This window comes from Falco biarmicus, chromosome Z, assembly GCF_023638135.1.
Source record: "Falco biarmicus isolate bFalBia1 chromosome Z, bFalBia1.pri, whole genome shotgun sequence".
NCBI lineage: Eukaryota > Metazoa > Chordata > Aves > Falconiformes > Falconidae > Falco > Falco biarmicus.
In genome coordinates, this window is record NC_079311.1 from 24,157,248 (window position 1) to 24,178,487 (window position 21,240).

Sequence of the window (21,240 nt, forward strand, 5' to 3'; positions counted from 1 at the left end):
ATTTCACTCCTTTGCAGAGGTTATGCAAAGCTTCTGTACTTGTTACTTTTCGTGTTTCTTTCACCCCACCAGGAAGTGTTGAATGTTCTAGAGACTTGCGTTCTTTATTTTTTGTTGTAAGAAAAGGGTTTTCTGAAAGTCTGAATTTTTTGTTTTGAGAGATTTTGCAATTTGGGTTCTTTCAAGTCAGAACAAAGCCCCCAGACTGTGCAGTAAAAAATTACACATTTTCAAGACATGCCCTCCTCTGCAGCCTTGCTTAGTCAGATGAGGAGGCCCAGCTCAGCTGAATTCGTAAGGTGAAGTTGGTAAAGATGGTTTTCAGGAGCAATACCAACCACAGAGGCATGCTAGAGGAACGCTGGGGCAATTCCAAAGCACATAATGCCCCCCATTCTGGTGGCTGAATGTTGTCTAAATACAAGAGTTTTGTGTTCTTTTAAATAGTCTCAGAAAACCCTGGAAATATATTTTAATTTTTGAACCCGCTTTTTATACGAATCAAAAGTCTGAAAAGTGATTACATTTATAAGGTGGTTCAGCTGTACCCCTTCTTGCTCTGTCACATGCTATATTCCACCCTGAAATGCGAGTTCTAGGCAGGAACTTTTAAGTTGATTTATTTCTTCTGCAGCTTCTTGGGAAGACTGAACAATTTGAAGAGATGTTCCTCCCATTATGAAGTCAAATTTAGCTTAGATTTCAATTCCAGACAAAAGTAACATTTTGATCTTTATTATGGTTTAAGAATTACAAATTACTTTTGTATCATTCATTCACACCTACTTAAGCTAGAGTGGTAATGGAGGCTGAAGTTGAGCAAGCACAATGGTGTTAATACATCACATAGAATGGCTTTGGCTTGTTTTTTTTTGGTTGGGGTGTTTCTTGGCTTTTCTTAACCACTTTCTGAGATATTAGAAGGATTGTGAGGTTGGTTCAAGGCTTGATAGTAAAATCTTCAGTAATGGACATTTTTGAAGGAGCACTAGGATTAAAATTCCTGCATAAATTTACATTCATTGTCACTAAGGTGTTAGGGTAGCCTTTTCTTTTTGGTAAGTTCTTGTGTCTTTTTTTAGTTGGTATAATAGGCTGAGATACGTTTGTTTCAATCTTGGCATGCTTTATGCAAAGTGGCATAGCATTATTAATTTGAATTTCTGACTTGTATAATGTTCTTAAAAGATTGACCTTGTGTAACCAATAGTCATACATTGTTACATAAGCTGTAATCGGTATGCATATATCTATGTAAATGTATTAAGACAGAATATTTCCTATTGGAGTTAACAACTGATAGTTTCCAGGGATGTGCCTAACCTGGCAAAGAATAATGTTGGGAAGCAGTGGCTTCAGAGCTAGTGTTAATATTTCTATTACATGTAGATGCATGAGTGTTACGTGTTGATGCTCTGTAACAGTGTGCTCTGTAACGGGGCACGATCCCTCCTTACGCTGTATTAATGTTCAGTGCAACCAGGAAGGGTGCTGTGTGTGCTGACAGGGTTCCTACTGTAGCTTTGAGGTTTTTTTTTCTTACTGAGCTTGCCTTGGTGGCAACCAATATATGCCTTGTCATAAATTATAGCAGCTAAAGCCTGCTCTGAATCACAGATCTTCAAAACATTTTTGATCTGTGGGTGAGTGCAGTGCTTCATGGAATGGGTACAAGTCTACTGACAGTGGCCCCTCTTAGCTTTGGATTAATCCCGTAACTTCACAAACAAGGGATCTTCTGGCTTCCAGAGAGAAGAACTGTTGTTTTAAGTGTGTATCTTCTCTTCCAAGCAGACTGGAGCTTGCCCTGCCTGGTCACTGAGCTAGCTGGGTGCAAACATCTCTGAGCTTGAAGGCCACGTAATCAAGGTTGGCATGGCAGAGCAAGCTGGGAGCTCTTTGCAAAGGGCAGTGTGGGCACTCCTGAGCTAGTATAGCAGTTCCAGAGGCATTTTGTGGTTAGGTGGAGCAATGACCCCTCTGACTTGCCTCCTTTGAAGGCATTAGTAACATGCTTGCAGTCTTTCAGTGAAGTGAGGGGGTGTTATGATGCAGTGCTGTACCAATTACCAGCTGTTTCATGCAGATCTCGAAGGCCCTGCCAGGTCATTCTTCTGACTGACTTGAGAGGCAGCATCAAACAGAGAAGGGCTGTGGCTATATGTTTGAATGCCCATCTGTTTATAAGCTCACAGTATAGTCAAGTGATCTGCATCCCCTGTGCCGATCTATCTCTCCCTCCCATGGGTGCAAATGGTGGGGTGAGGCTATGGCAGTATGAGCCTTAGCGTGCTCTGGAGACTGCAGGACAAGCTTTTAAAGCAGGGGTCCTCAAACTAGGGCCCACGGGCCGGATACGGCCCCCCAGGGTCCTCAATCCAGCCCCTGGTATTTACAGACCTCCCCGCCCCGCCCCCCCCCACCGGTGGTTGGGGGGTGAAACCAAGCAGCCGCAGATGGCTGCCTGCCACTGCATCCGCGCCGGCCCCTGGTTAAAAAGTTTGAGGACCCCTGTTTCAAAGCATTTAAAAGGAGAGGAATGTTTATGTTTGTCCTCATATTTTTTTAGCGTCTTGCCTTTTTCAGGATTAGGAGAAGGTAGTCAAACAACTCAACGACTGGATACTGCTGCAAGGGTTATGCCCATCCTTTTGCAGCCTCTGGACATGTCTTGCCCCCTCCCTTACGGTGCTGCAAGTCACAGATGTGATGAAAAGTCACTGTACAGAACAAGGGGGGTTGTGCTTGTTTGGTGAGCAGAACTGGCCTCCTGAAATGAGAGACAAACACCAAAGTGGATTCAAAGGAGAGGAGAGGTGCATTCAGAGTGTGCAGATGACCAGCCCAGCTGTGGAAGCAGTGAGCCCTCGTGGATTACGATGCCTTTCCTTTAGTACACTGGGCGCTCTGAAAGCAACAGGATGAGTAGTAGGGAGTAGCTTGTGAGGCAGCAAACACTGAGTGGGTTTGCAATTGCCCTTTCCTATAAATCATTAATAAAAGTACAATAGGTCTTTGTTTCTTTTGGTTCAAATATATTAGAATTGTAAGGAAAAAAACCCTGCTAAGTCTTATGACCTGTAAGAAATTACAAATGTTCAAGGTGGTAAAAATGTTGCCTTTTATTGAAAACAAAAGTTTATGATGTTAAAATGTAAGGTCATCCTTGCTTTACCTGTACAAATCAATTTATTCCGTTAGGGGATAAAGATTAAACTTGGAAGATACCACTGCCCTCAGTACTGCTTAATTTTTATGTATGCATTTATAAATTGTGAGGGTAATCGTACTACTCTTGCAAGCCTTAAATAGTCTTAAAAAGTAAATGGAAGAAGTCCTAAACCTAGATGTGCTGTATGCAGTGTCATATTGGACTTAGTTGCAGCAAGTTACTGTATCCTTCACAGAAAACGTGAAAAATGTGTAAGAATTATGAGTTGTCTCATCTGTGTTGGTGAAAGACCTTGGAGATTAATGTTTTAGTCTTTCTTTCTCTCTCTTCAGTAACATTTAACTGTGTTATTTGACTTATTGAACGCATCCATTCCAGGGCAAAATTTTTAAGACTTGTGCTTTTCCTTCAAATTGAAATAAGTAAACCTCAGTGTCTTATCAGAGAACTTATTGGTCTATCTCCTTACTTTTAAGTGTTGTTTTATTTTCCAGGTCTGAATTCCGTAACTTGTTGGTAAATTGGATCTATGGGTCTATGCTGGTTTTTCCTGAGTGCCTTTGATTGCTGCATACTAAGTATAGATATTTCAGCATGTAGTTAATAATCAAAATTTTTTTCTTACTGGCTCAGATAGCTTTCTTCCACCTTAGAAAATAAATGCCTTCAAGTGATGGAATCAGTAATGTTTGCTGGTCAGATCTTTCAGTCCTATGACAATGCAGCTATACTGTCCCTTTTTTAGCCATTTACTGATAGTTATGTGTTACGTGCCATTTATATGGGAAAATTCTAAGTTTTAACTTGAAAAAGAATTAAAAATTAACTAGAAGAAGCTTTTCTTTGTTGGGAATCTTTCCCTGAATTCCACTGGCATTTGAACCGAGCTAATAAGATATGGCAAAGATAACTTATTTTAAAAAGTCTCTTTAAAAAAAACACAACAAACACCCCAGCTGCTCTCTGTCCGTCCTTTCCCCCATCCCACAAGCTCTCTCCTCTGAGATTATGTAATTAAATGAATCTAAGTGCAGCAGAGGGTTCTTTGCCTAAAAGTAAAATTTAGAAGTGGACAAAGAAGGAGCAAGATCCTGCATATTAAGAATGAGTCACTGAGTTCTTTCCTAACAGAAGCTGACTCACCATATAACATAAAGGTTGCAATACCAAAACCTGATAATATTCTTTAAAAGTGCACTGGTGACTATATTGTGTGGGTTTATATGAAATCACATCAGATGATGGTCTGATCTAGAAATTGTAATGTGACTTCAATAATGAAACCTGAAGCTACATTTCTGTTAAGTGTAAAGTAAGCAAACGACAAGTACCCCTTGACATATCTTCTTTAAAACTTTAAAACTGCAAAAATGCAGTATGATCTTTCAGTGGGTAACCTCTTTGTTTCTGGTTGCCAGGCAACCAAGAGCAATATGGTTACTCTTGAAAAGTCTATTATAAATATAATTTTTTCCTTAACAATCTTCAGGATTTTCCAGGCAGCTTTTTTTTTACTTTTTTTCCCCAGTTACTTAGATTTCCGTTCTATTTTGGAAGAGCTTCAGTTTTTAAGTTTCTGGTTTTACTTTTTATAAATTAAACTTACTGTTGCTCCAAGTTAACCCCCTTGTGAATCCTGCAGAGAGATGAATATCTCTGTCAAGTCTGAAATTGCATTTTAAGGAACTGTATGAATATATTTACAGCACTAATCTACTACATAATCATTTTATGCTATGCATAGCAATTTCAGATAAATCCTACTTTTCAGCATTCTCAGTGGCTGTATGTCTACTCCCGTTTCTTGCTGTGATGTCCTAGGGAGGAAAATGTGCTTTTGAGAGAAGTCTAGAGGATGATTTTCTTTCCTTGGATATTCCATGGGACTGTTCCAGCCAACCATTAAGCTAACTAAAAAAAAATCCATGGTCATACGTATGTCTCCAATTTTCTTTTTTTAAAATTTATTTTAATTTGTGTCAGGGAGTGGAAACTCAATTATTCTAACCACAGGTGCAAAGTTCTGTCATTTTTACTGTTATTTGTTTCAAGGTGGAGGAGAGGCTGCTTGAGCAGGCAATGTTTGATTTGGTGAGGCTGCCTGACAGCCATTAATGGAAGTATAATTGCTTCTTGCTAGAGATGACATTTTGAATTCTAGAGAACATACTGAATTAGTATGTGCTTTGCAAGGTGCTTGGAGGTCACCGCACCTCATCAAGTGAAGAGTGGAAGAAACTTGCCAGAACTCTTTACCTGTGTAGGCATGGCACTGCAAAAGTATGACTAACGCAAGGGCATCCATTTCCTAAAACCAGCTGCTGAAAGTGGAATGAATCATACTCCCTTTGTAATTCACGTATCAGGAAAATGGTTTTTGGACTCAGTTTTCTTACAGCCAGTATTGTACTGCGCTGTGGATTCACACTGACGTCAGTGGAACTGCTCATTCTTTGTGCAAATCACAGACACAAAACTGAGCACTTGAGTTTACTGAGTGACAGATCGATTCAAGTGTATTTTATGTGAACATAGTTGAATGTTTAGCTTGTTGGAAGCAAGCAGTGTGCTGTGTCTGTTGCTTCTACTTGTCTATTGGAAGTATTTCATAGTCTGTATCTGTCTGACTTCTCTTTCATCTCTCCCTGCCTTTCTCTCATGTCTCCTGTACTGATAGCCAATTTGCAGTGTGAGGTTTTAAGCTTTGAATATTCTTTTTTGTTGTCTTCCTTAAGACACTTTAAGGTAGATTTTAGGGCTTTTACCTTTGAGCTTTTTCCTATTATTTTGAATTATTCTGAAGTTAGCTAATTACTATTTTTTTTGCCTTTCCTTCCTCCCATCTTTTTTTATTTCCAGTTTTACCTTGCTTCTTCTCTACATGTATGTTTTGTGCATTTTCTCTCTGTGTTGTTGCTTCATAGTAGTTTATCACAAATCTTGATTTTCTTTCTCTTATTCTTGCCTTTTTGTATACTGTTAAACAGAACATTGGGAATATTTTTGCTTGACATCTGAGGTACAGTTTAAAAAAACATCAGAAACATAATATTTGAAAAAAACCCTTGTGTTTTTTAATTAGGAAGAAAGCTGATACTTACAAACAAGAATGAAGGAACAGGTGTGTTTCAATAATCTGCTTTCTCTTCTGTTTTCCTGTATCTGAGGAGTTGATTCTTTAAATAATTATTTTCAGGCAATGAGAAACCAAATTGAAAACCTCTTTTAAATGAAAAATTCTCCAGAATTATAAAAATTGCTTTTCTTCATATTGATATCTTCTTTTACATGCATTGATATGAGACGGTTGGGTTTTGTGTTCAGTAGATGAATATTCATTTCACTAGCAGAATCCCTCATAATGACAGTGATGTGTTTTGTTTTCAGTGCAATGAAACTTCCTTCTTTTTTGAAGCACGTAACAAGATCACATGCAAACATCTCTGGAAATGCTGCGTAGAACATCATACGTTTTTCAGGTGAGTGGTGCAGAAGTTGTGGTTTCATTACCAAAATGAGGGCTGCTATACAGGGTAAGAACCTTTGTCCTGATTTTGGCTGGGACAGAGTTAATTTTCTTCTCAGTCACTGGTACAATGCTGTGTTTTGGATTTAGTATGAGAATAACGTTGATAACACACTGATGTGTTAGTTGTTGCTAAATAATGTTATACTCAGTCAGGGGCTTCTCAGTGTCTCAGGCCTGGCCAGCGAGAGGGCTGGGGGGGCACGGGGAGCTGGGAGGGGACACAGCCGGGACAGCTGGCCCGAACTACCCAAAGGGATATTCCACACCATGGGGTGTCATGCCCAGTATGTAACTGGGGGGAGTTGGCCGGGAGGGGCCGATTGCTGCTTGGGGCCTAGCTGGGTGTTGGTCAGCAGGTGGTGAGCAATTGTATTGTGCATCACTTGGGGTTTTTTTTTGCTTTTGGATTTTACTGTTCTCTCCCTTGCTTCCCTTTTCATTACAATTGTTGTATTTTATTTTGTTTTGTTTTGTTACTAAATTGCTCTTATCTCAACCCATGAGTTTTACCTTTTTCTCGACTTTCCTCCCCGTCCCGCTGGGGGGGAGGGGAGCAAGCAAGCTGCTTCATGGTACTTAGTTACCAGCTGGCGTTAAACCACGACAACCTTGTTATGCCTACAGAGTGCTGTAACACAGGCTTGCTGCCTGGAAACATATTTTTGCTCTTTGTTGTAGAATGCTTTTAAAAGCTGATGCCTTCCCTTTTCTTACAATGATGTGAAACAATAATTTTTAAATTGGGTTGTTCCATGGTTTATTTTGTCTTAGAATTCTTTTCAAAACAGTATCTCAGGTTGCGTAAAGTAGGCTTTAACGGAGGTATCCACAAATGTATATGGCAGGATTTAAGCTGCCATATACATTTTTACGTATGTAACCATCAAATTTTCTGTATCAGCATTGACTTGAGTAAGGTGTTTGGATTTTGTACATTATTGTTTCCTACAATGCACAGAAATTTTGGGTTTTGATAGAAAGACTCGTTGAATTTCCATAGTATTTTAATGTTTTGCATATTTCTTGACGTGTATAAAATATTTCAAATATTACATATCTCAAAACACCTCCTTCTACTGTTGCAAAAACACTAACAGAAATGTGCAAGGGTGTCTAGCTAGGCACTGGTCGATAGAATGCTTAGAGCTAGCTTCAGCAGTGCTGTAAATGAGTAGGCTCAGAATCCCTCCTGCACCCTCATTACTGTGGCATGATGTTTTTGCCTGCTTGTCATGGTTTAACTTCAGCCAGCAGCTAAGTACTAGCTAGTATGATCCCACAGTGTGCCCAGGTGGCCAGGGTGGCCAGCAGCACCCTGGCCTGTATCAGAAACAGTGTGGCCAGCAGGACCAGGGCAGTGACCGTCCCCCTGCACTGGGCACTGGTGAGGCCGCCCCTCGAACCCTGTGTTCAGGTCTGGGCCCCTCACTGCAAGGGGGACATTGAGGGGCTGGAGCGTGTCCAGAGACGGGCAGCGGGGCTGGGGAAGGGGCTGGGGCACAGGGCTGATGAGGAGCGGCTGAGGGGACTGGGGGTGTTTAGTCTGGAGGAGACTCAGGCGGGACCTTACTGCTCTCTGCAGCTCCCTGACAGGAGGCTGTAGGCAAGTGGGGGTCGGTCTCTTCTCCCAAATAACTAGAGACAGGACAAGAGGAAACAGCCTCAAGTTGCAGGGGAAGTTTAGATTGGACAGTAGGAAAAATTTCTTCACTGAAAGGGTGTTCAGGCATTGGAACAGGCTGCCCAGGGAGGTGGTGGAATCACCACCTCTGGAGGTGCTGAAAAGATGTGTAAATGCAGTGCTTAGGGACATGATTTAGTGTGGACTTGGCAGTCCTGGGTTAACAGTTGAACTTGATGATCTCAAAGATCTTTTCCAACCTAAGTGATTCTATGATTCTAAGTACCACGCAGCCTCTCACTCCCACTCTCTGCCCCCACTGGGTTGAGATAAGAACAGTTTAATAATTTAAATAAAGTAAAACGTAATAGTAATAGTAATAGTAGTAGTAAAAGTAGCAATGGAAAGGAAAAAGAGGAATAAACCCCAAGAAGTCCAAGTGATGCACAATGCAATTGCTCACCACCCACTGACTGACGTCCAGCCAGGCCCCAAGCAGTGATCAGCCCCTCCCAGCCAACTCCCTGCAGTTTATAAACCGAGCATGGCATTCCATGGTATGGAATATCGCTTTGGCTAGTTCAGGCAGCTGTCCTGGCTCTGCTTTTTCCCCTCCCGGCTTCTTGTGCACCTGCTCACTGGCAGAGCACGGGAAACTGCAAAGTCCTTGAGTTAGAGTAGGCACTACTCAGCAACATCTAAAACGTCAGTGAGTTACTAACATTATTCCTATACGAAATCCAAACCATAGCATTGTACCAGCTACTACAAAGAAAATTAACTCTGTCCCAGCCAAAACCAAGACAGTGCTTCTGTGAAATATTAAGCCAAAGGCTACTGTTGCCAGCAGTTTACAGTAGACACTAAAATGAAGAGGTGTGTAATCAAAAGGGAAGGGCATAAACGTGGCTTTGTGGAGCTCTCAACCCCATAAGAGTCTGCCTGGAGGTAGGGATGAAGAGGGACTAGTAGAAAATTCTGGGTTTGGAACCTAAGGTTTGTATTTCTCTTTTCTTTTCTTGGGAAGGGGACTGTAATTGAAAAATATGTAACTTACTCTGTTTTATTTTTCAAATTACAGAGTGCCAGAGAATGAATCAAACTCTCTGTCAAGAAAATTCAGCAAGTTTGGATCCATAGGTTATAAACATCGGTACAGGTGAATTTATTTCATTGTTTAAACTTCAATTAATTCCATCTTTTCTCCTCTTTTCTTCCAATGAAAGAAAAAACCCCACCCAGACTATGACTCAGAGCAGTTCTGCTGACAATGCATGCATCAGGGCCATTTTAACAGACTCCTCATGGGAGTCTGACAGTTTTGGGGCAATGTGAGTTACTTCTCATTTTCCAGATCCCCGGAGCTGGCTAGGGTCTGCTGTAGCTGTAGTGAAAGTGAGAGTAGCCTTGGCAATGCTTGAAGTCAAAATCTCCTTGTAAGTCCTAAAACTATGTTCATGTCCTAAAGGGTTTTTCCTGACAGCTGGGGAATGAGGAGGCATGTTAGCTGCCAACTTTCTTCTGGGCATTAGCAAAGTGTTGCTGCAAAGGAATGTATAAAGTCTGCAACTGCAATGCCCTTCTTTACAGCTGCAGCTGAACTATGGCAAAGGCTCTCAAGCCAAATGGTTATGTGTAACCCTGTAGCAGTACTGCTGATGCAGTGCAGTTGATTTAACAACAAAAATGAGAGCAAATCTGAAGGGAGACGGGACTATCTTTTCTAACTGGAATAGCTGGCAAAATTGGATAAACATTCAAAGCTGCAAGCCTTGAAAGATGCAGTAAACTTCAGACTAAGGGAGTATAGGGAGCACTCAGTCTCAGTTTTAGCCTTAGTTAACCAAGCAGATAGTGTGACATAAAGGGCAGTTAATACTGTGATACAGAGGAAGATACAGCAGGGAGAGTAGGTTTAAGATCCTCTAGCTGCTTTGTCACAAAGGACTAGCAGAATGTAGGATGTAGTTAAAATCATAAGATTTCAGAAACCCAATAGTTTTTACTGAGTTTCTTTGAGACTTTGTATTTTTCAGCCTGTTGAAATGACAGCTCTTTGTCTAGTAAGGCACTTGATTGGCAGTTGGCAACCACTTTTAAATCCAGTTCTGTCACACTGGCTGAGCAATTTTGAGCCAAGTAATTTATGGTCTGATTTTTAGAATTGCTTTAGAGTTGCATATTCATTGAACCTGGAAAGGAGAGTGAAAGCAGCAAATCAAAACCACATCTGAAAGCCAGGCCCCTTTCTTTTTCCAGTTTGATTTTCTCAGTTGGTCAAGTGGGGATAAAAATAGTTTTTCATCTTTTGTAGTTATTTTGAAGCTGCTGGGTGAAAAGTTACTGTTTACCATAAATGGGAAATTCTAGATATTCTTTGCCATGGCCTGCAAATATACCAGGTTTGTTTAGGTTTATTTTTGGCTTGTCTGTTTGTCTCTCCTTCCTATCTGTATTTCCACCATCACTCAAGAAATAAATACATGGATCATAATAAGTAAGGCTGACAGTCATTAGTCGCCTCTTAGGAAGACTTTTCTAAGAACAAGAAAACCATAACCCCCAACTTCTTCAGCAGCTCCTGGATTGGAGTTAGTGTATGTGGTAGGTACTAATAGCAGTGTGTAATAGTAGCTCTATTACACTTGTCCTCAGTCGATCAGAATTCATAGTCAACAATCTGTTACCCTTGGATGTAAGATCTTGCTTGTGAGGAAGTGTTTCTGATGGAGAGATGACTATGCCACTTCTGAGCCTGAGCTCATGTGACAGTCTGGACTGTCTGCAGCCAGGATCACTGGTGTATTTCTGTTCCATTTTCTCCAACATATTTCATAATAATCCACATTATTTGGGTTATCACATTATCTGGCATGATACAGCTTCTCTTTACTGTACATAATAAGGGAGTGATTGTGCTGCCTTTTGGGTTTCTAGTTGGATCCTCAACCACATTACACCATCTGTGAAAATGGATAGTTCAGTGGGTTTCTGCGAGAACTATGGATGAACGTTTCCTCTGTTGGACCATGTCAGCAGATTGGAGCAGGGGGCACTGGTACTAGGGAGGGGAAAGCTTTGCACTTACCAGAACCTTCCAATCAATTTTAAAAACATAACATGAAGCAGTTAACTACATTTGAGTTATTCCTGCTGGTGGTGCATTCAAGTTCATCTTCCCTTTTGAGTGAGTTTCAAGGGTGATCTGTGATATGGATTGCCATGTTGGGTGGTGGTCATTACTGACAGCTGTGTTCATAATGTTAGTTTTGTCTAGAAGGCATTGAAAAATATATATTCCTTCTAGTACAAAGTGTTTCCTGTTTTGCTGCAGTGATTCTTGAGGACTCCCCCTGACCTGAGTAGATGTTCCAGTAAATGTGGGTTGTGACATCTGGTTGCACTATATTGATTATACAATGTAAATGATAAATAGGCATAATTAATTGGTTATTGACATATTAACTCTTTTCTTGGAATTCAGCACAGCAGAAACAGCATTTTCATGTGCTTTGAGAATCTTCTTTTTCCTTATCCATCAGCTTTCATTGTCTTCCCTCATTGCCTTTTGTTCTTGATGTAGCGCCAAAAGCAATGACAGTGTTGTCTATCTGTATGCATCATTAGCTCAGATCAGAAACCATAATCCCACTGTTTGACTGTATGTGTGGGAACCATAATATTATCTTCTGGCTTTTTCTTTTTCTTTTAATCTTCTAGATTCTTCTCATTAGATGGCAGATACTTTTCAGGAAAATAATTTCCTTGTATTAAAAGAAGATGCTTTGGTTAATGCATGGAGGTGTTAGTGTGAGTGGAAGGTCTTATTCCCAGATGTTTTGTAAAAAACTGCTTCCAGAATTTACGATACTGGCATGGTTGCCAAACTTAAAAGTTGAGCAGAAGTGTTTTCTGGCTAACTTGGGAGCAAAAACCCCATTGAACTGAATGTCGAAGAATAGCATTACTGTGATGTAATGTTAGAATTTGGGGGTTTTTTTGTCCTTTAATTCTTTTACAGATTTTGAGAAGATAAAAATTCTGCACTGCTGACTACGCTTTTGGGGCTAGTGGTAAAAACACAATCAGTATTTAGTGGAGTCTATTCATGTAACTCAGAAAATCTACATGTGTAATGCCTGTATAGTTGGTTGCTGGTACTATACCTGTTTACTTCTAAGTCATTGAACTGCAGGTGTTTAAGCAACTGGGAGTTGAACTTTCTTTTGTGTAGTAGGTTTCCAGAAGCAAACATGAAGTTTTGGGAAGGAATTTGAGGCCTGTTTTAAATTTTTGTTATGAACTCTATAGTCTGCTTAGTCAGATAGAGAGGAATACTAAAATGAGCATAAAGGAATTTATTGAAACTAATAATGTAATTGTGCAATGAAGAAGAGCCTTACTGTAAATGGGAACAAAGACTTCTACTCAATTTATTATCATTTGGGCCTGTGCTAGCGAGAACACTTTATTACAGTTTGGTTTGCACGGTGGGTTTTATGACCTTTAGGTGGTCATTCCACGGCAGAGAAGTCATCCCTTACTTGACTGGAACTGAGCAATGTTAAATGTGTGTTTTCCCGAGACAAAAACTTACAGAAAGAATTTAGGAAGGAATCAGATTACTTAAGAAAGTCGTATGTTAGAATATATGAGGTATGTTAGAATATATGAGGTTACAAAGGGTCACACTATCTTAGCCTATTCCTAAGAAATCAGCATTTTGTTTTAGTTACTTAGCCTTTCTTGAAAATGCCAGATATAGCAGAGGTTGGCACAATCTGTTGATGATTGTGCCAATGACTGACTCAAAACAAAAGTCGGGGTAGTGCCACTCAGCCGGAGAAGCAGAGCTGGAATGAGAACTGAATAGCTAACGAAATATGCTGCCCAAACCCTGTGCATTATTTTCAGTGTAAAGATCCTCTGTTTCTTTTATCATTTTCCCATGATTTTGTCATGTTTTCAAGTGGCAGGAGATCTTTGCAAATGACCAGAGACCCTTCTGTGCAGCTCCCGCGGCCTGACCAGAGCATTGAAAGAAGTCGCAGCAAGACTTACCCCAAAAGAACACAACAGACCGGTAAGTCTTCCTATGCTGGGCCTGTCTTCTTTGGTCTTTGGTTCATTTTGTTTTCAAGAGACAACTCAACTGCTGCAGTGTCCTCAAGGATCTCTCAGAATGGATTCCCTGTTTTGCCTTAGGTCAGAATTTATACCTCACCTTAACTGGATCTAAAAACTCCAGCTTTGTGGATGAAAGTAAAACAGATGGTGTGCATCAAACATGATAAAACCCCATGTTTATAGGTATAATGTAAAGTATGAAAGGGAAGTTTGAAAACAGGCAGCGAGCACGTTTTTTTTAGGAGTTCTGTCTCTCAGTGAAGAATTTTATACCCGTGTTTCTTTGTTGGTATCCCATTGTTCAAGCTGCTTGATGCAAGGTGTCTCTTCTGTACATCTTCTTCCCCGTTCAAGGGTAGTATCCTTTTATTTAGGTATCAAGTGGGACAGAAGTTAGTGCCATGCCCTCTGCAGTTTTAACATGCTCCAGATGTCTGGGCTGGAAATCTGTCCTGCATGCTGACGATGTCAGGGGAAGCTGGAAAAATTTACAGGTGTCAGAGGAAATGTGTAAGATTAAGCATGGATCACAGGAGTCATACCCAGAATAATGGATGTTTCCTGAAATTTAGTAATAGAGATGAAAAGATTTTCTAATGTCAGGCTCCAGTTCTACGTATGATTACATGTGTATCCTTAGCTTCATCTGTGACAGCAGTCACACAGATTTCAGTAACGCTCCATGCATGGAGTTAAGTATATATGCATGTGTGTAAGCAGTTTGAGAAAACACTTGCCTGGCCTTTAAAATGTAAGCACAGTTTCGCTTTACCATGGGTTGGTATGGCACTATAAACTTTTCAGAGTCACTATTTTTAGAAAGAGAGCAGGTATATACATCTAGAAACCTCCCATGTTTATTCTGGATGCTATCTTTTGACTCAGAAACAAAACTGGTGTGTTTTGCCTTTTAGCTGCAGTAGGTCTTGAAGTGTAGAGTAGACAGAAGTATTGCCCTTGGAAAATACAAGCAGATTTTTAAAAAACTTTATTTTAGTCAGTTCAGTGTAAGAAGAGAAGGATTGCTTTGCTTTCTGATAATGATACCTTTTTGTTGTTTTGTTGTGTTGTCAATGGGTGCCTAAGAGGACAAGAAGCTGTTCACCCTTGAACCTAGTGACTTAGGGTTCTGTTCAGCTGGGCTGTCCTATTGAAGATGAACAGCATTTCTCACCTTATTAGCCTCTAGTTCAGTTGTGCAGAAAATTATGTGACTGTTCAGAGGTAAACTTGTCAGCTGAAACTCAGCCCTTAGTTGAAAATAATGTTTGCCGCAGTGCATGCAGTCAAAGTCAGTCTATTGCTGCAGGGGTGTGTGTTTTCTGCTTGTTGGTGTTTTTCAGTCTCTTTGACTGGAATTGTGAGGAAGACTGAAATCTTCCCATGGCCCATTCTGGTGATGTAACATGATGCAGAATTCTCTGGACAATGTGTGTTTTTTGTTTTGGTGAATTTAAATACTTACTTTTTACTTCAAAATAACAAGGCTGCTTTTTCACCATTTTACTAATATATTTTTGTAATCTGTATCACCCATCTGCATTGGTTTCCTTTTACTTCAACTTAATTCATTACCCATGTGTTCAAAGTGTGCAGTTGTTTTCCACTGGGGCAGGTGTATCACCTCAAACGATTTTTAAATTAAATAAATTTGTTTTGTTTCCCACTTAAAATAAGAGCTAAAGGAAAAGAGATACATTGTTCAAATTCTGCCTTTCCCTATAAATGAGCTTATTTTTTAGTCTTTATATTTTCATTTTGTATTTGGGTATTCACAATGCTACATATCTAATACTCATTCTCCCTTTAAATAGGCTTTCAGATGCTGAAGGCAGACTAAAGGCTATTTCTCTTCCCTGTGTCAGACACCATGTGACAGTCTATTACATGTCACTAGGATAAATCCACCCCTTTTCACCTAAACTGGATCTTGGATATAGCAAAGTCCATTTCACACAATAAATCAAGTCTTTTTGCTACATTTAGATATTACATCACTTGTTTAAAAATATTAACCCTATGTAGATTTTACATTTACAGAATAAATTTTTATCTTGCAAATGAGCCTGGTGTAAACAGTTCTATAAGTTTCTTAAAACTATCCCTGATTGAAATATTTTAGGGAATAATGTGACATTTCTTCTTAAAATAAATACTCCTTTTGCATAATGAGTTTATGAGGATGGTTATCATTGATGGCTATTCCTTTGCTCTTTATTTGGTGTCTGTGATATGGTATAATAAGAATAAATATGCCATGCTTAACTTTTTAAACAGGGTGATTTTAGTTTGCATGTATTACATGTTTCTTAAGGTGTGTTCTGCCAAATGCCACTTAAATTAGGATCCAGCTGGGTATGGCTTATAATTTAGCTTTTTGGAATGAAAATCAGAGTTCCATTTATTTTCCCAAAACCCAACAACAATTTACAAATAATTCTTATGCAGTAACTTCCTTCCCCCTTCTCCTGCTTCTTTACTTATTTTCCTCTTCTTAAGATTGCAAAGTTAAGTGCATGAAAGGCTTCCTCTCTGCAGCCAGTTCAAGTAGCCATTCTGGGCTGGTTTTGTTTTTATCCATTGGTGCCAGTAATGGGACAGCTATAGCAGTGGTTTTGGGGACAATTAGATGAACCAGAAGCTGCCGACTTACGGCTGTAGCATATGTGGTCTGCATTGCCTCCCTCACAGAGGTGTGTGTGAAGTGCTGAAGCCTCTAACCTCTGGCATCTTGTTATTTTCCCTTGTTCCTTCTTTTTGTATGCATGTTCTGGTGTTATAAGCAATTACATTTTATGTGTGTTTTACTTTTTTTCTGACACCTGAAGGCAGAGGTTAGCTATCCTTTGCAGATAATAATACTAACAATGCTTCTTTGTCACATTGGTCCATTAAAGTATGCTAAAGTCATTAGGACTGCAACCGCTTGGTGAAAAGTTGGAGCAGGTGCCAGACAATGATAGGAAATATTTTCTTTTATTTTTCCAGTTAAAATATTTGTGCTTTAAGAGAGGTTTTGAAGGAGGCGATATTGTGAACAGAGGGCAACTTGTATAAAAGCCACTGCCGTTGGCCGATTCCCCTGATGGGGTAGACAGGGCAGACAGTTTGGCTTTAGCATGGCAGATTATTTTCCTACAATCCAGATTACAGTGATTTAAAATGCCGTAACCTACCTTCTGTCACTTGCTTAATATGTTTCACATCTCAGTTGTTCTAGGATTAGTGGAAAAATCAGAAGGAAACTTCAATGGCTATGCAACCAATGTTTTTATATTAGTGCTTTTTTTTGCTTTTTGCTTTTTTTTTTTTTTTTGTGTGTGTTTGGGTCGATGTTCAAATTAGCGTGCAGTTGGAGAAGGATTTGGTTGGTTGGTTCTGTGGAGTCTTATATGTGAGATACTTGTAGCTTGTTTCATTTGTATATTCTCCTCATTTTGTTTCTTCTGATAGAAAATTATAGTTGCATTTTGTTCTGGTTGCAAATCATAAACTCAAACATGGAACAGGACTTCACGTTATTCTGTCTTGCCCTCTTACGGCAAGGCTGATAATGTATAGCTTTCACAACAGTGCATAGGGTGAAAGCATTCATTATTCTTTTGGCTGAATGCTGCACATGAAAAGCTCCTTGGGAACATCCTCCCTGGACAAACACTGATGTGACCAGACCTGTTGCTGTGGGTCTGACTTTATTCAGCAGTGGAAAACACATTGCTTAGGTTTCATTGTTGTTTGGTAGCTGAGGACTCCATTTGTCCCTGCCTTGCGCGCTGGGTAGTTGTATAAACTGGTGTAAAGTAAGTACTGCCATTCTGATTTAAAGGCCAGGTGGAGAGTCAGGAGTGGGTATCAAAATTACAGTACTGTCTGTATTATAATAGTCCCTAAGCAATCACAGGCAGTCACAGTCCCTGCCCTAACTTACATATTACCACAGATGCCTGTTGGCACCCTGCTTCACCAGCTGCCATCATGGTAGCTAGAACTGCTGGTCTGGCACGTTGAAAGTCATGATGCTTTCCCCTGAAAATTGTGAGATAGGGTTTGAAAGGTAAATTGTAGAAAATTAATCTTGGGGTAATATTATCTATTTACTTATTAATTTACTTCAAGCTTTACACTTTAAAGTTTATTTTAAATTCTAGGTTTTGTAAAAGGATGGCTGTGACTGCTTCTGCATTTCATGCATGTGGTGTGAGATGCACAAACCCTTGAAGCTACAGGTTGGGAAACTAGTTCAGATAATAAACATTTTCAGAGAGCAGGCTAAGCTAGTGTAGACATACGGAAGTCCTTTTTTATACTCTCTTAGTAACACACACTGCAAAGCATGAGCTCTCACTGCATGTTTTCCTTTGGATCACACTATCTTATGTTCTCATTAATAGATTTAGGTACAAACACTACTTCCCAGATAAAGTCAGTGAAATGGCTTTAGTTGATAAGAAGCAGGCCTGACAGGCTGATTAGCCTGTCATCTTTAAAAACTCAAATGTCCAAAATCTCAGGAGGCTTTGAGGTTTTGGACATTTCAGTTTTTAAAGATGTAATAGTCCATTTAAATTGAATACAGGAATCAGCATCAAGATGGCTGTCAAATGGAATCAAAGTGTGTGCATTCACTTTACTGGAAAAGTTCAGTGTAGTGAATGCTAACGGTAACTTATCTGACAGAAGGCAAACAACTGGGAAAACCTGCTACAAGTGCGATGTTGAAGATCTAGCTAAGGTATTTTTGGCATGCAAGAAGCAGTGGTATAGATAAGTTATTGCAATGGGACAGTTTTTCTGGGGTCTGTTCTTTTGTATTAGGGATATACTATATCATACAGAGGTGTATGTTGGTAGTACAGTACTGTAGTTAGTAATAGGTACATGAGGTAGAACATACTTAAAGACAAGTATTACAGTTTCAGTAAATGTGGACAGAGAACTCCTAATTAAGCTAGTTATTTGTACAAAAGAATTGTACAGCAAGACCTTTCTTTTTTTAAGAAGCAAAGCAAAAGTCCTCATTGTGGGCAGCAGTGAAGTCAAACACAGCTAACATGAGCTAATATTAGGTCTTGTCTCAGTAAAAACCTCTTTTGTATTTCTGAGTAGTTTCTGCCTGTGTCTGGTAGTCACTGGTACGTTGTGTTTTCTTTGGGTTTTCCTCAACTAAGTACTTGTTAAAATACCAGAGTATTAACCAGGGAACTCAACAGTGAGAAGCAGCTGCCTCTTTTTTACGGATTTGCTAGTACTGGCTGCTCCAAAAGCTGAGGTGCCGCGTGTAGGCTCTGCAGCACCAGCCTTCCTGCAGGGCACTGAAGGAGTTGCAAAGGCATCACAGACTTTCTGCACTTGGGTGGACTGACGCTACATCTCAAGAGACCCCATTGCCTGACACCCAGAGATGACTGGATGTCAGCAGAATGGTAAGGCTATTGCCAAACATAGCAAAGGATCAGTTCTGAATGTGGCTATTACTTGACCCTTGGCTCTTTTTCTGGCAGTTGTAGCTATGACATGTTTTGGAGCATGAGTTCTTATTGCTCCGTCAAGTTATGAGCACTCTGAGGGGCTTAATTGGAGGCTACCTTGCTTACACAGTAATACATGACGTACTGAAATAATTTCTTTTGAAAAAGTCATATGTTTGCTGATCTCAGTACTTCTGTGGGCCAAGTTATTAGAGTAGGTGGTTTTATCTTATGTATTTGATGGCCTAGGAAAGGCAAGCTAAATGTACCTGCATGCAAAAAAAATAGGGTCAGAAATCTGGAGATATCCTTGTAGTTCAACACTTCGACTTAATTTTCATTTCACTACAGTACCTTCCTTAAAGGTGGGGAATTTCTGCTTCCTGTTCTTATGTGCTGTCATCTTTATTTATTTGTGTTTTTGGTTTGACTGTAGGCATCTTTCTCATTTTAGGGGTCAGAGGAATAATTTTTGTTGCAACCTTTTATGGCCTTAATGAAGACTGGTGATTCTTTTGCTGATCACTTTCTTATCCATATTAGTAGTTCAAGAAAGTTTTTTGTTCAGTAATTCTGACTTTTTACCAAGCAGGTCATAGCGGCAGTGTAGCTGTTGCTTCGTTCTTGAAGGCAGGAGGTAACTATATGGGCAGATGTGCAGTGCTACAGAGAGTCTGGAGAGTTGGTTGTCTCTTATTGTATAAAATAGAGGATTTGTTCAGAATGCCAAAACTTTACTTTCCTTTCTGTCTGTGGATCTGTGCCCATTCTGCATTTCCATCTTCAGAATATTCCAGATTCTTCCTAATGCTTGTACTTGCGTAAACAACAAAAAGTGCCTTGAAGGAGTAAATCCTGTACAAGGCAGCCCCCAGGCTGCTCCCCTTCCCTGCCAGGCATTAGTCTGAGAAACTAAGTAGGGAAAGGAGTAAATGACATTGTTAGAAGTGTGAGGTCAAACATGTAAAGGACTTGGCTGAGGTACTTAAGCAAAGGCAACTAGTGCCACTTGAGACCCTCTGGAGTGTATGAGGCTTCTGCAGAAGACTAGCGGATTTAACCTGTAGGAGACACAGCTGATGGCAGGAAAAGATGCCTTGGTTATATCTCAAGTATTTGTGTTGAAGTAGTGGAGAGTCCAGAGACTTTGTATGTTAAAGGCGTGGTATGGAAAGTGGAGGGAGACTGTGAGGAAATTCTTTCTTTGAGACTGTAGCGAAAGCTTATAATGCAAAGTCTCATTTAATTTTAGCCAAACAAAAAGGCTTTGAGTTTGTATTGTTATGTTAACACTACTATAATGCTGTTGCTTGTGCCCAGAAGGACATAGTATTTCCTTGTTAGTCCGGTTCATTATCTTCAATGAACACGCTCAGAATCCTGTCCAGAGCTGATGATGGTGTTGCTTTGTCGTTTTACTTAACATCTGTTTCTGGAGGTGGCAACAGTTTTGTAAGAAATGACTGAAATTGCCAGTCAAATAGAAAGAGATTTTGTGAACTAAAGAAAAATTATAGGTTAATATTAATAGCACCGCATAGAAACTAAAGTTATAGCACCATTAGGAACAAACCTGTCCTGATGATTAATACATTATTACATACCAAGCTGAACAGAACAGTTCTTTTTTTGTTCATGATACTGAGCTGTATGCATCTGTAGAGCATAGTCTTACCACACCGCTTTGATGTTAACCCAATACAAAATAGCCAGATTGCGTGCTCCTAAATCATGAACACACAAATCTGTTTCTTTGAAGCCTTTGATACGGGGCTGAAAGGGAGATGAAACTGCATGTTGCTTCTGCTTCTTCAGGTTCCCTTTCATGGCTCAAGTGAGGACTTAAGTGCCAACAGTGCGGAAAGTGCAGGATCAAAATGGAAGGGGTGCTGGGCACAAGACTGGAAACTAGACACATAACTTTCAAATACTGGCCAAATGTTTCTGACTCATTGAAACTGATGCTCAGCTGTCTTTGTCAGAGTATTACTCTGTTCTCTCTCTCTCTTTTATTATATTTTTATTCTTCTAACCCACTGACTTACAGTTATTATTTTCCTAGTCATAACAGGATATATTAGTGTTGTGTTGCATTGTATTGCTACATCAATTTGAAAAGGTTTCTTAGAACAAACATACTCATCTTGCTTTACCATCTAATATAACAATTGTTGTAGAGGCCATAGTTATTATGTTGGAGATTCCCAAGCTTTTTTGTAGCCTGTATTCTCCTCACACCTTTCTTCTTACTGGTGACTGAGCAGGGAATTCCCTTCTGGTGGCAATGGCACAGTATCCCTTTGACAACAACAGCTACAGACTC

At 39.8% G+C, this 21,240-nt stretch overlaps 1 protein-coding gene across 3 annotated transcripts in view; it reads left to right on the forward strand.

The window, feature by feature from the left end:
• EPB41L4A (erythrocyte membrane protein band 4.1 like 4A) overlaps positions 1-21,240 on the forward strand; it is a 134,070-nt gene that overhangs the window by 80,135 nt on the left and 32,695 nt on the right. For all 3 annotated transcript variants that reach the window (XM_056324506.1, XM_056324507.1, XM_056324508.1), the window contains exons 10-12: positions 6,560-6,651; positions 9,404-9,481; positions 13,293-13,405. In XM_056324506.1, coding sequence (XP_056180481.1) covers positions 6,560-6,651; positions 9,404-9,481; positions 13,293-13,405 — 283 coding nt within the window. The remainder of the gene's footprint in view (positions 1-6,559; positions 6,652-9,403; positions 9,482-13,292; positions 13,406-21,240) is intronic.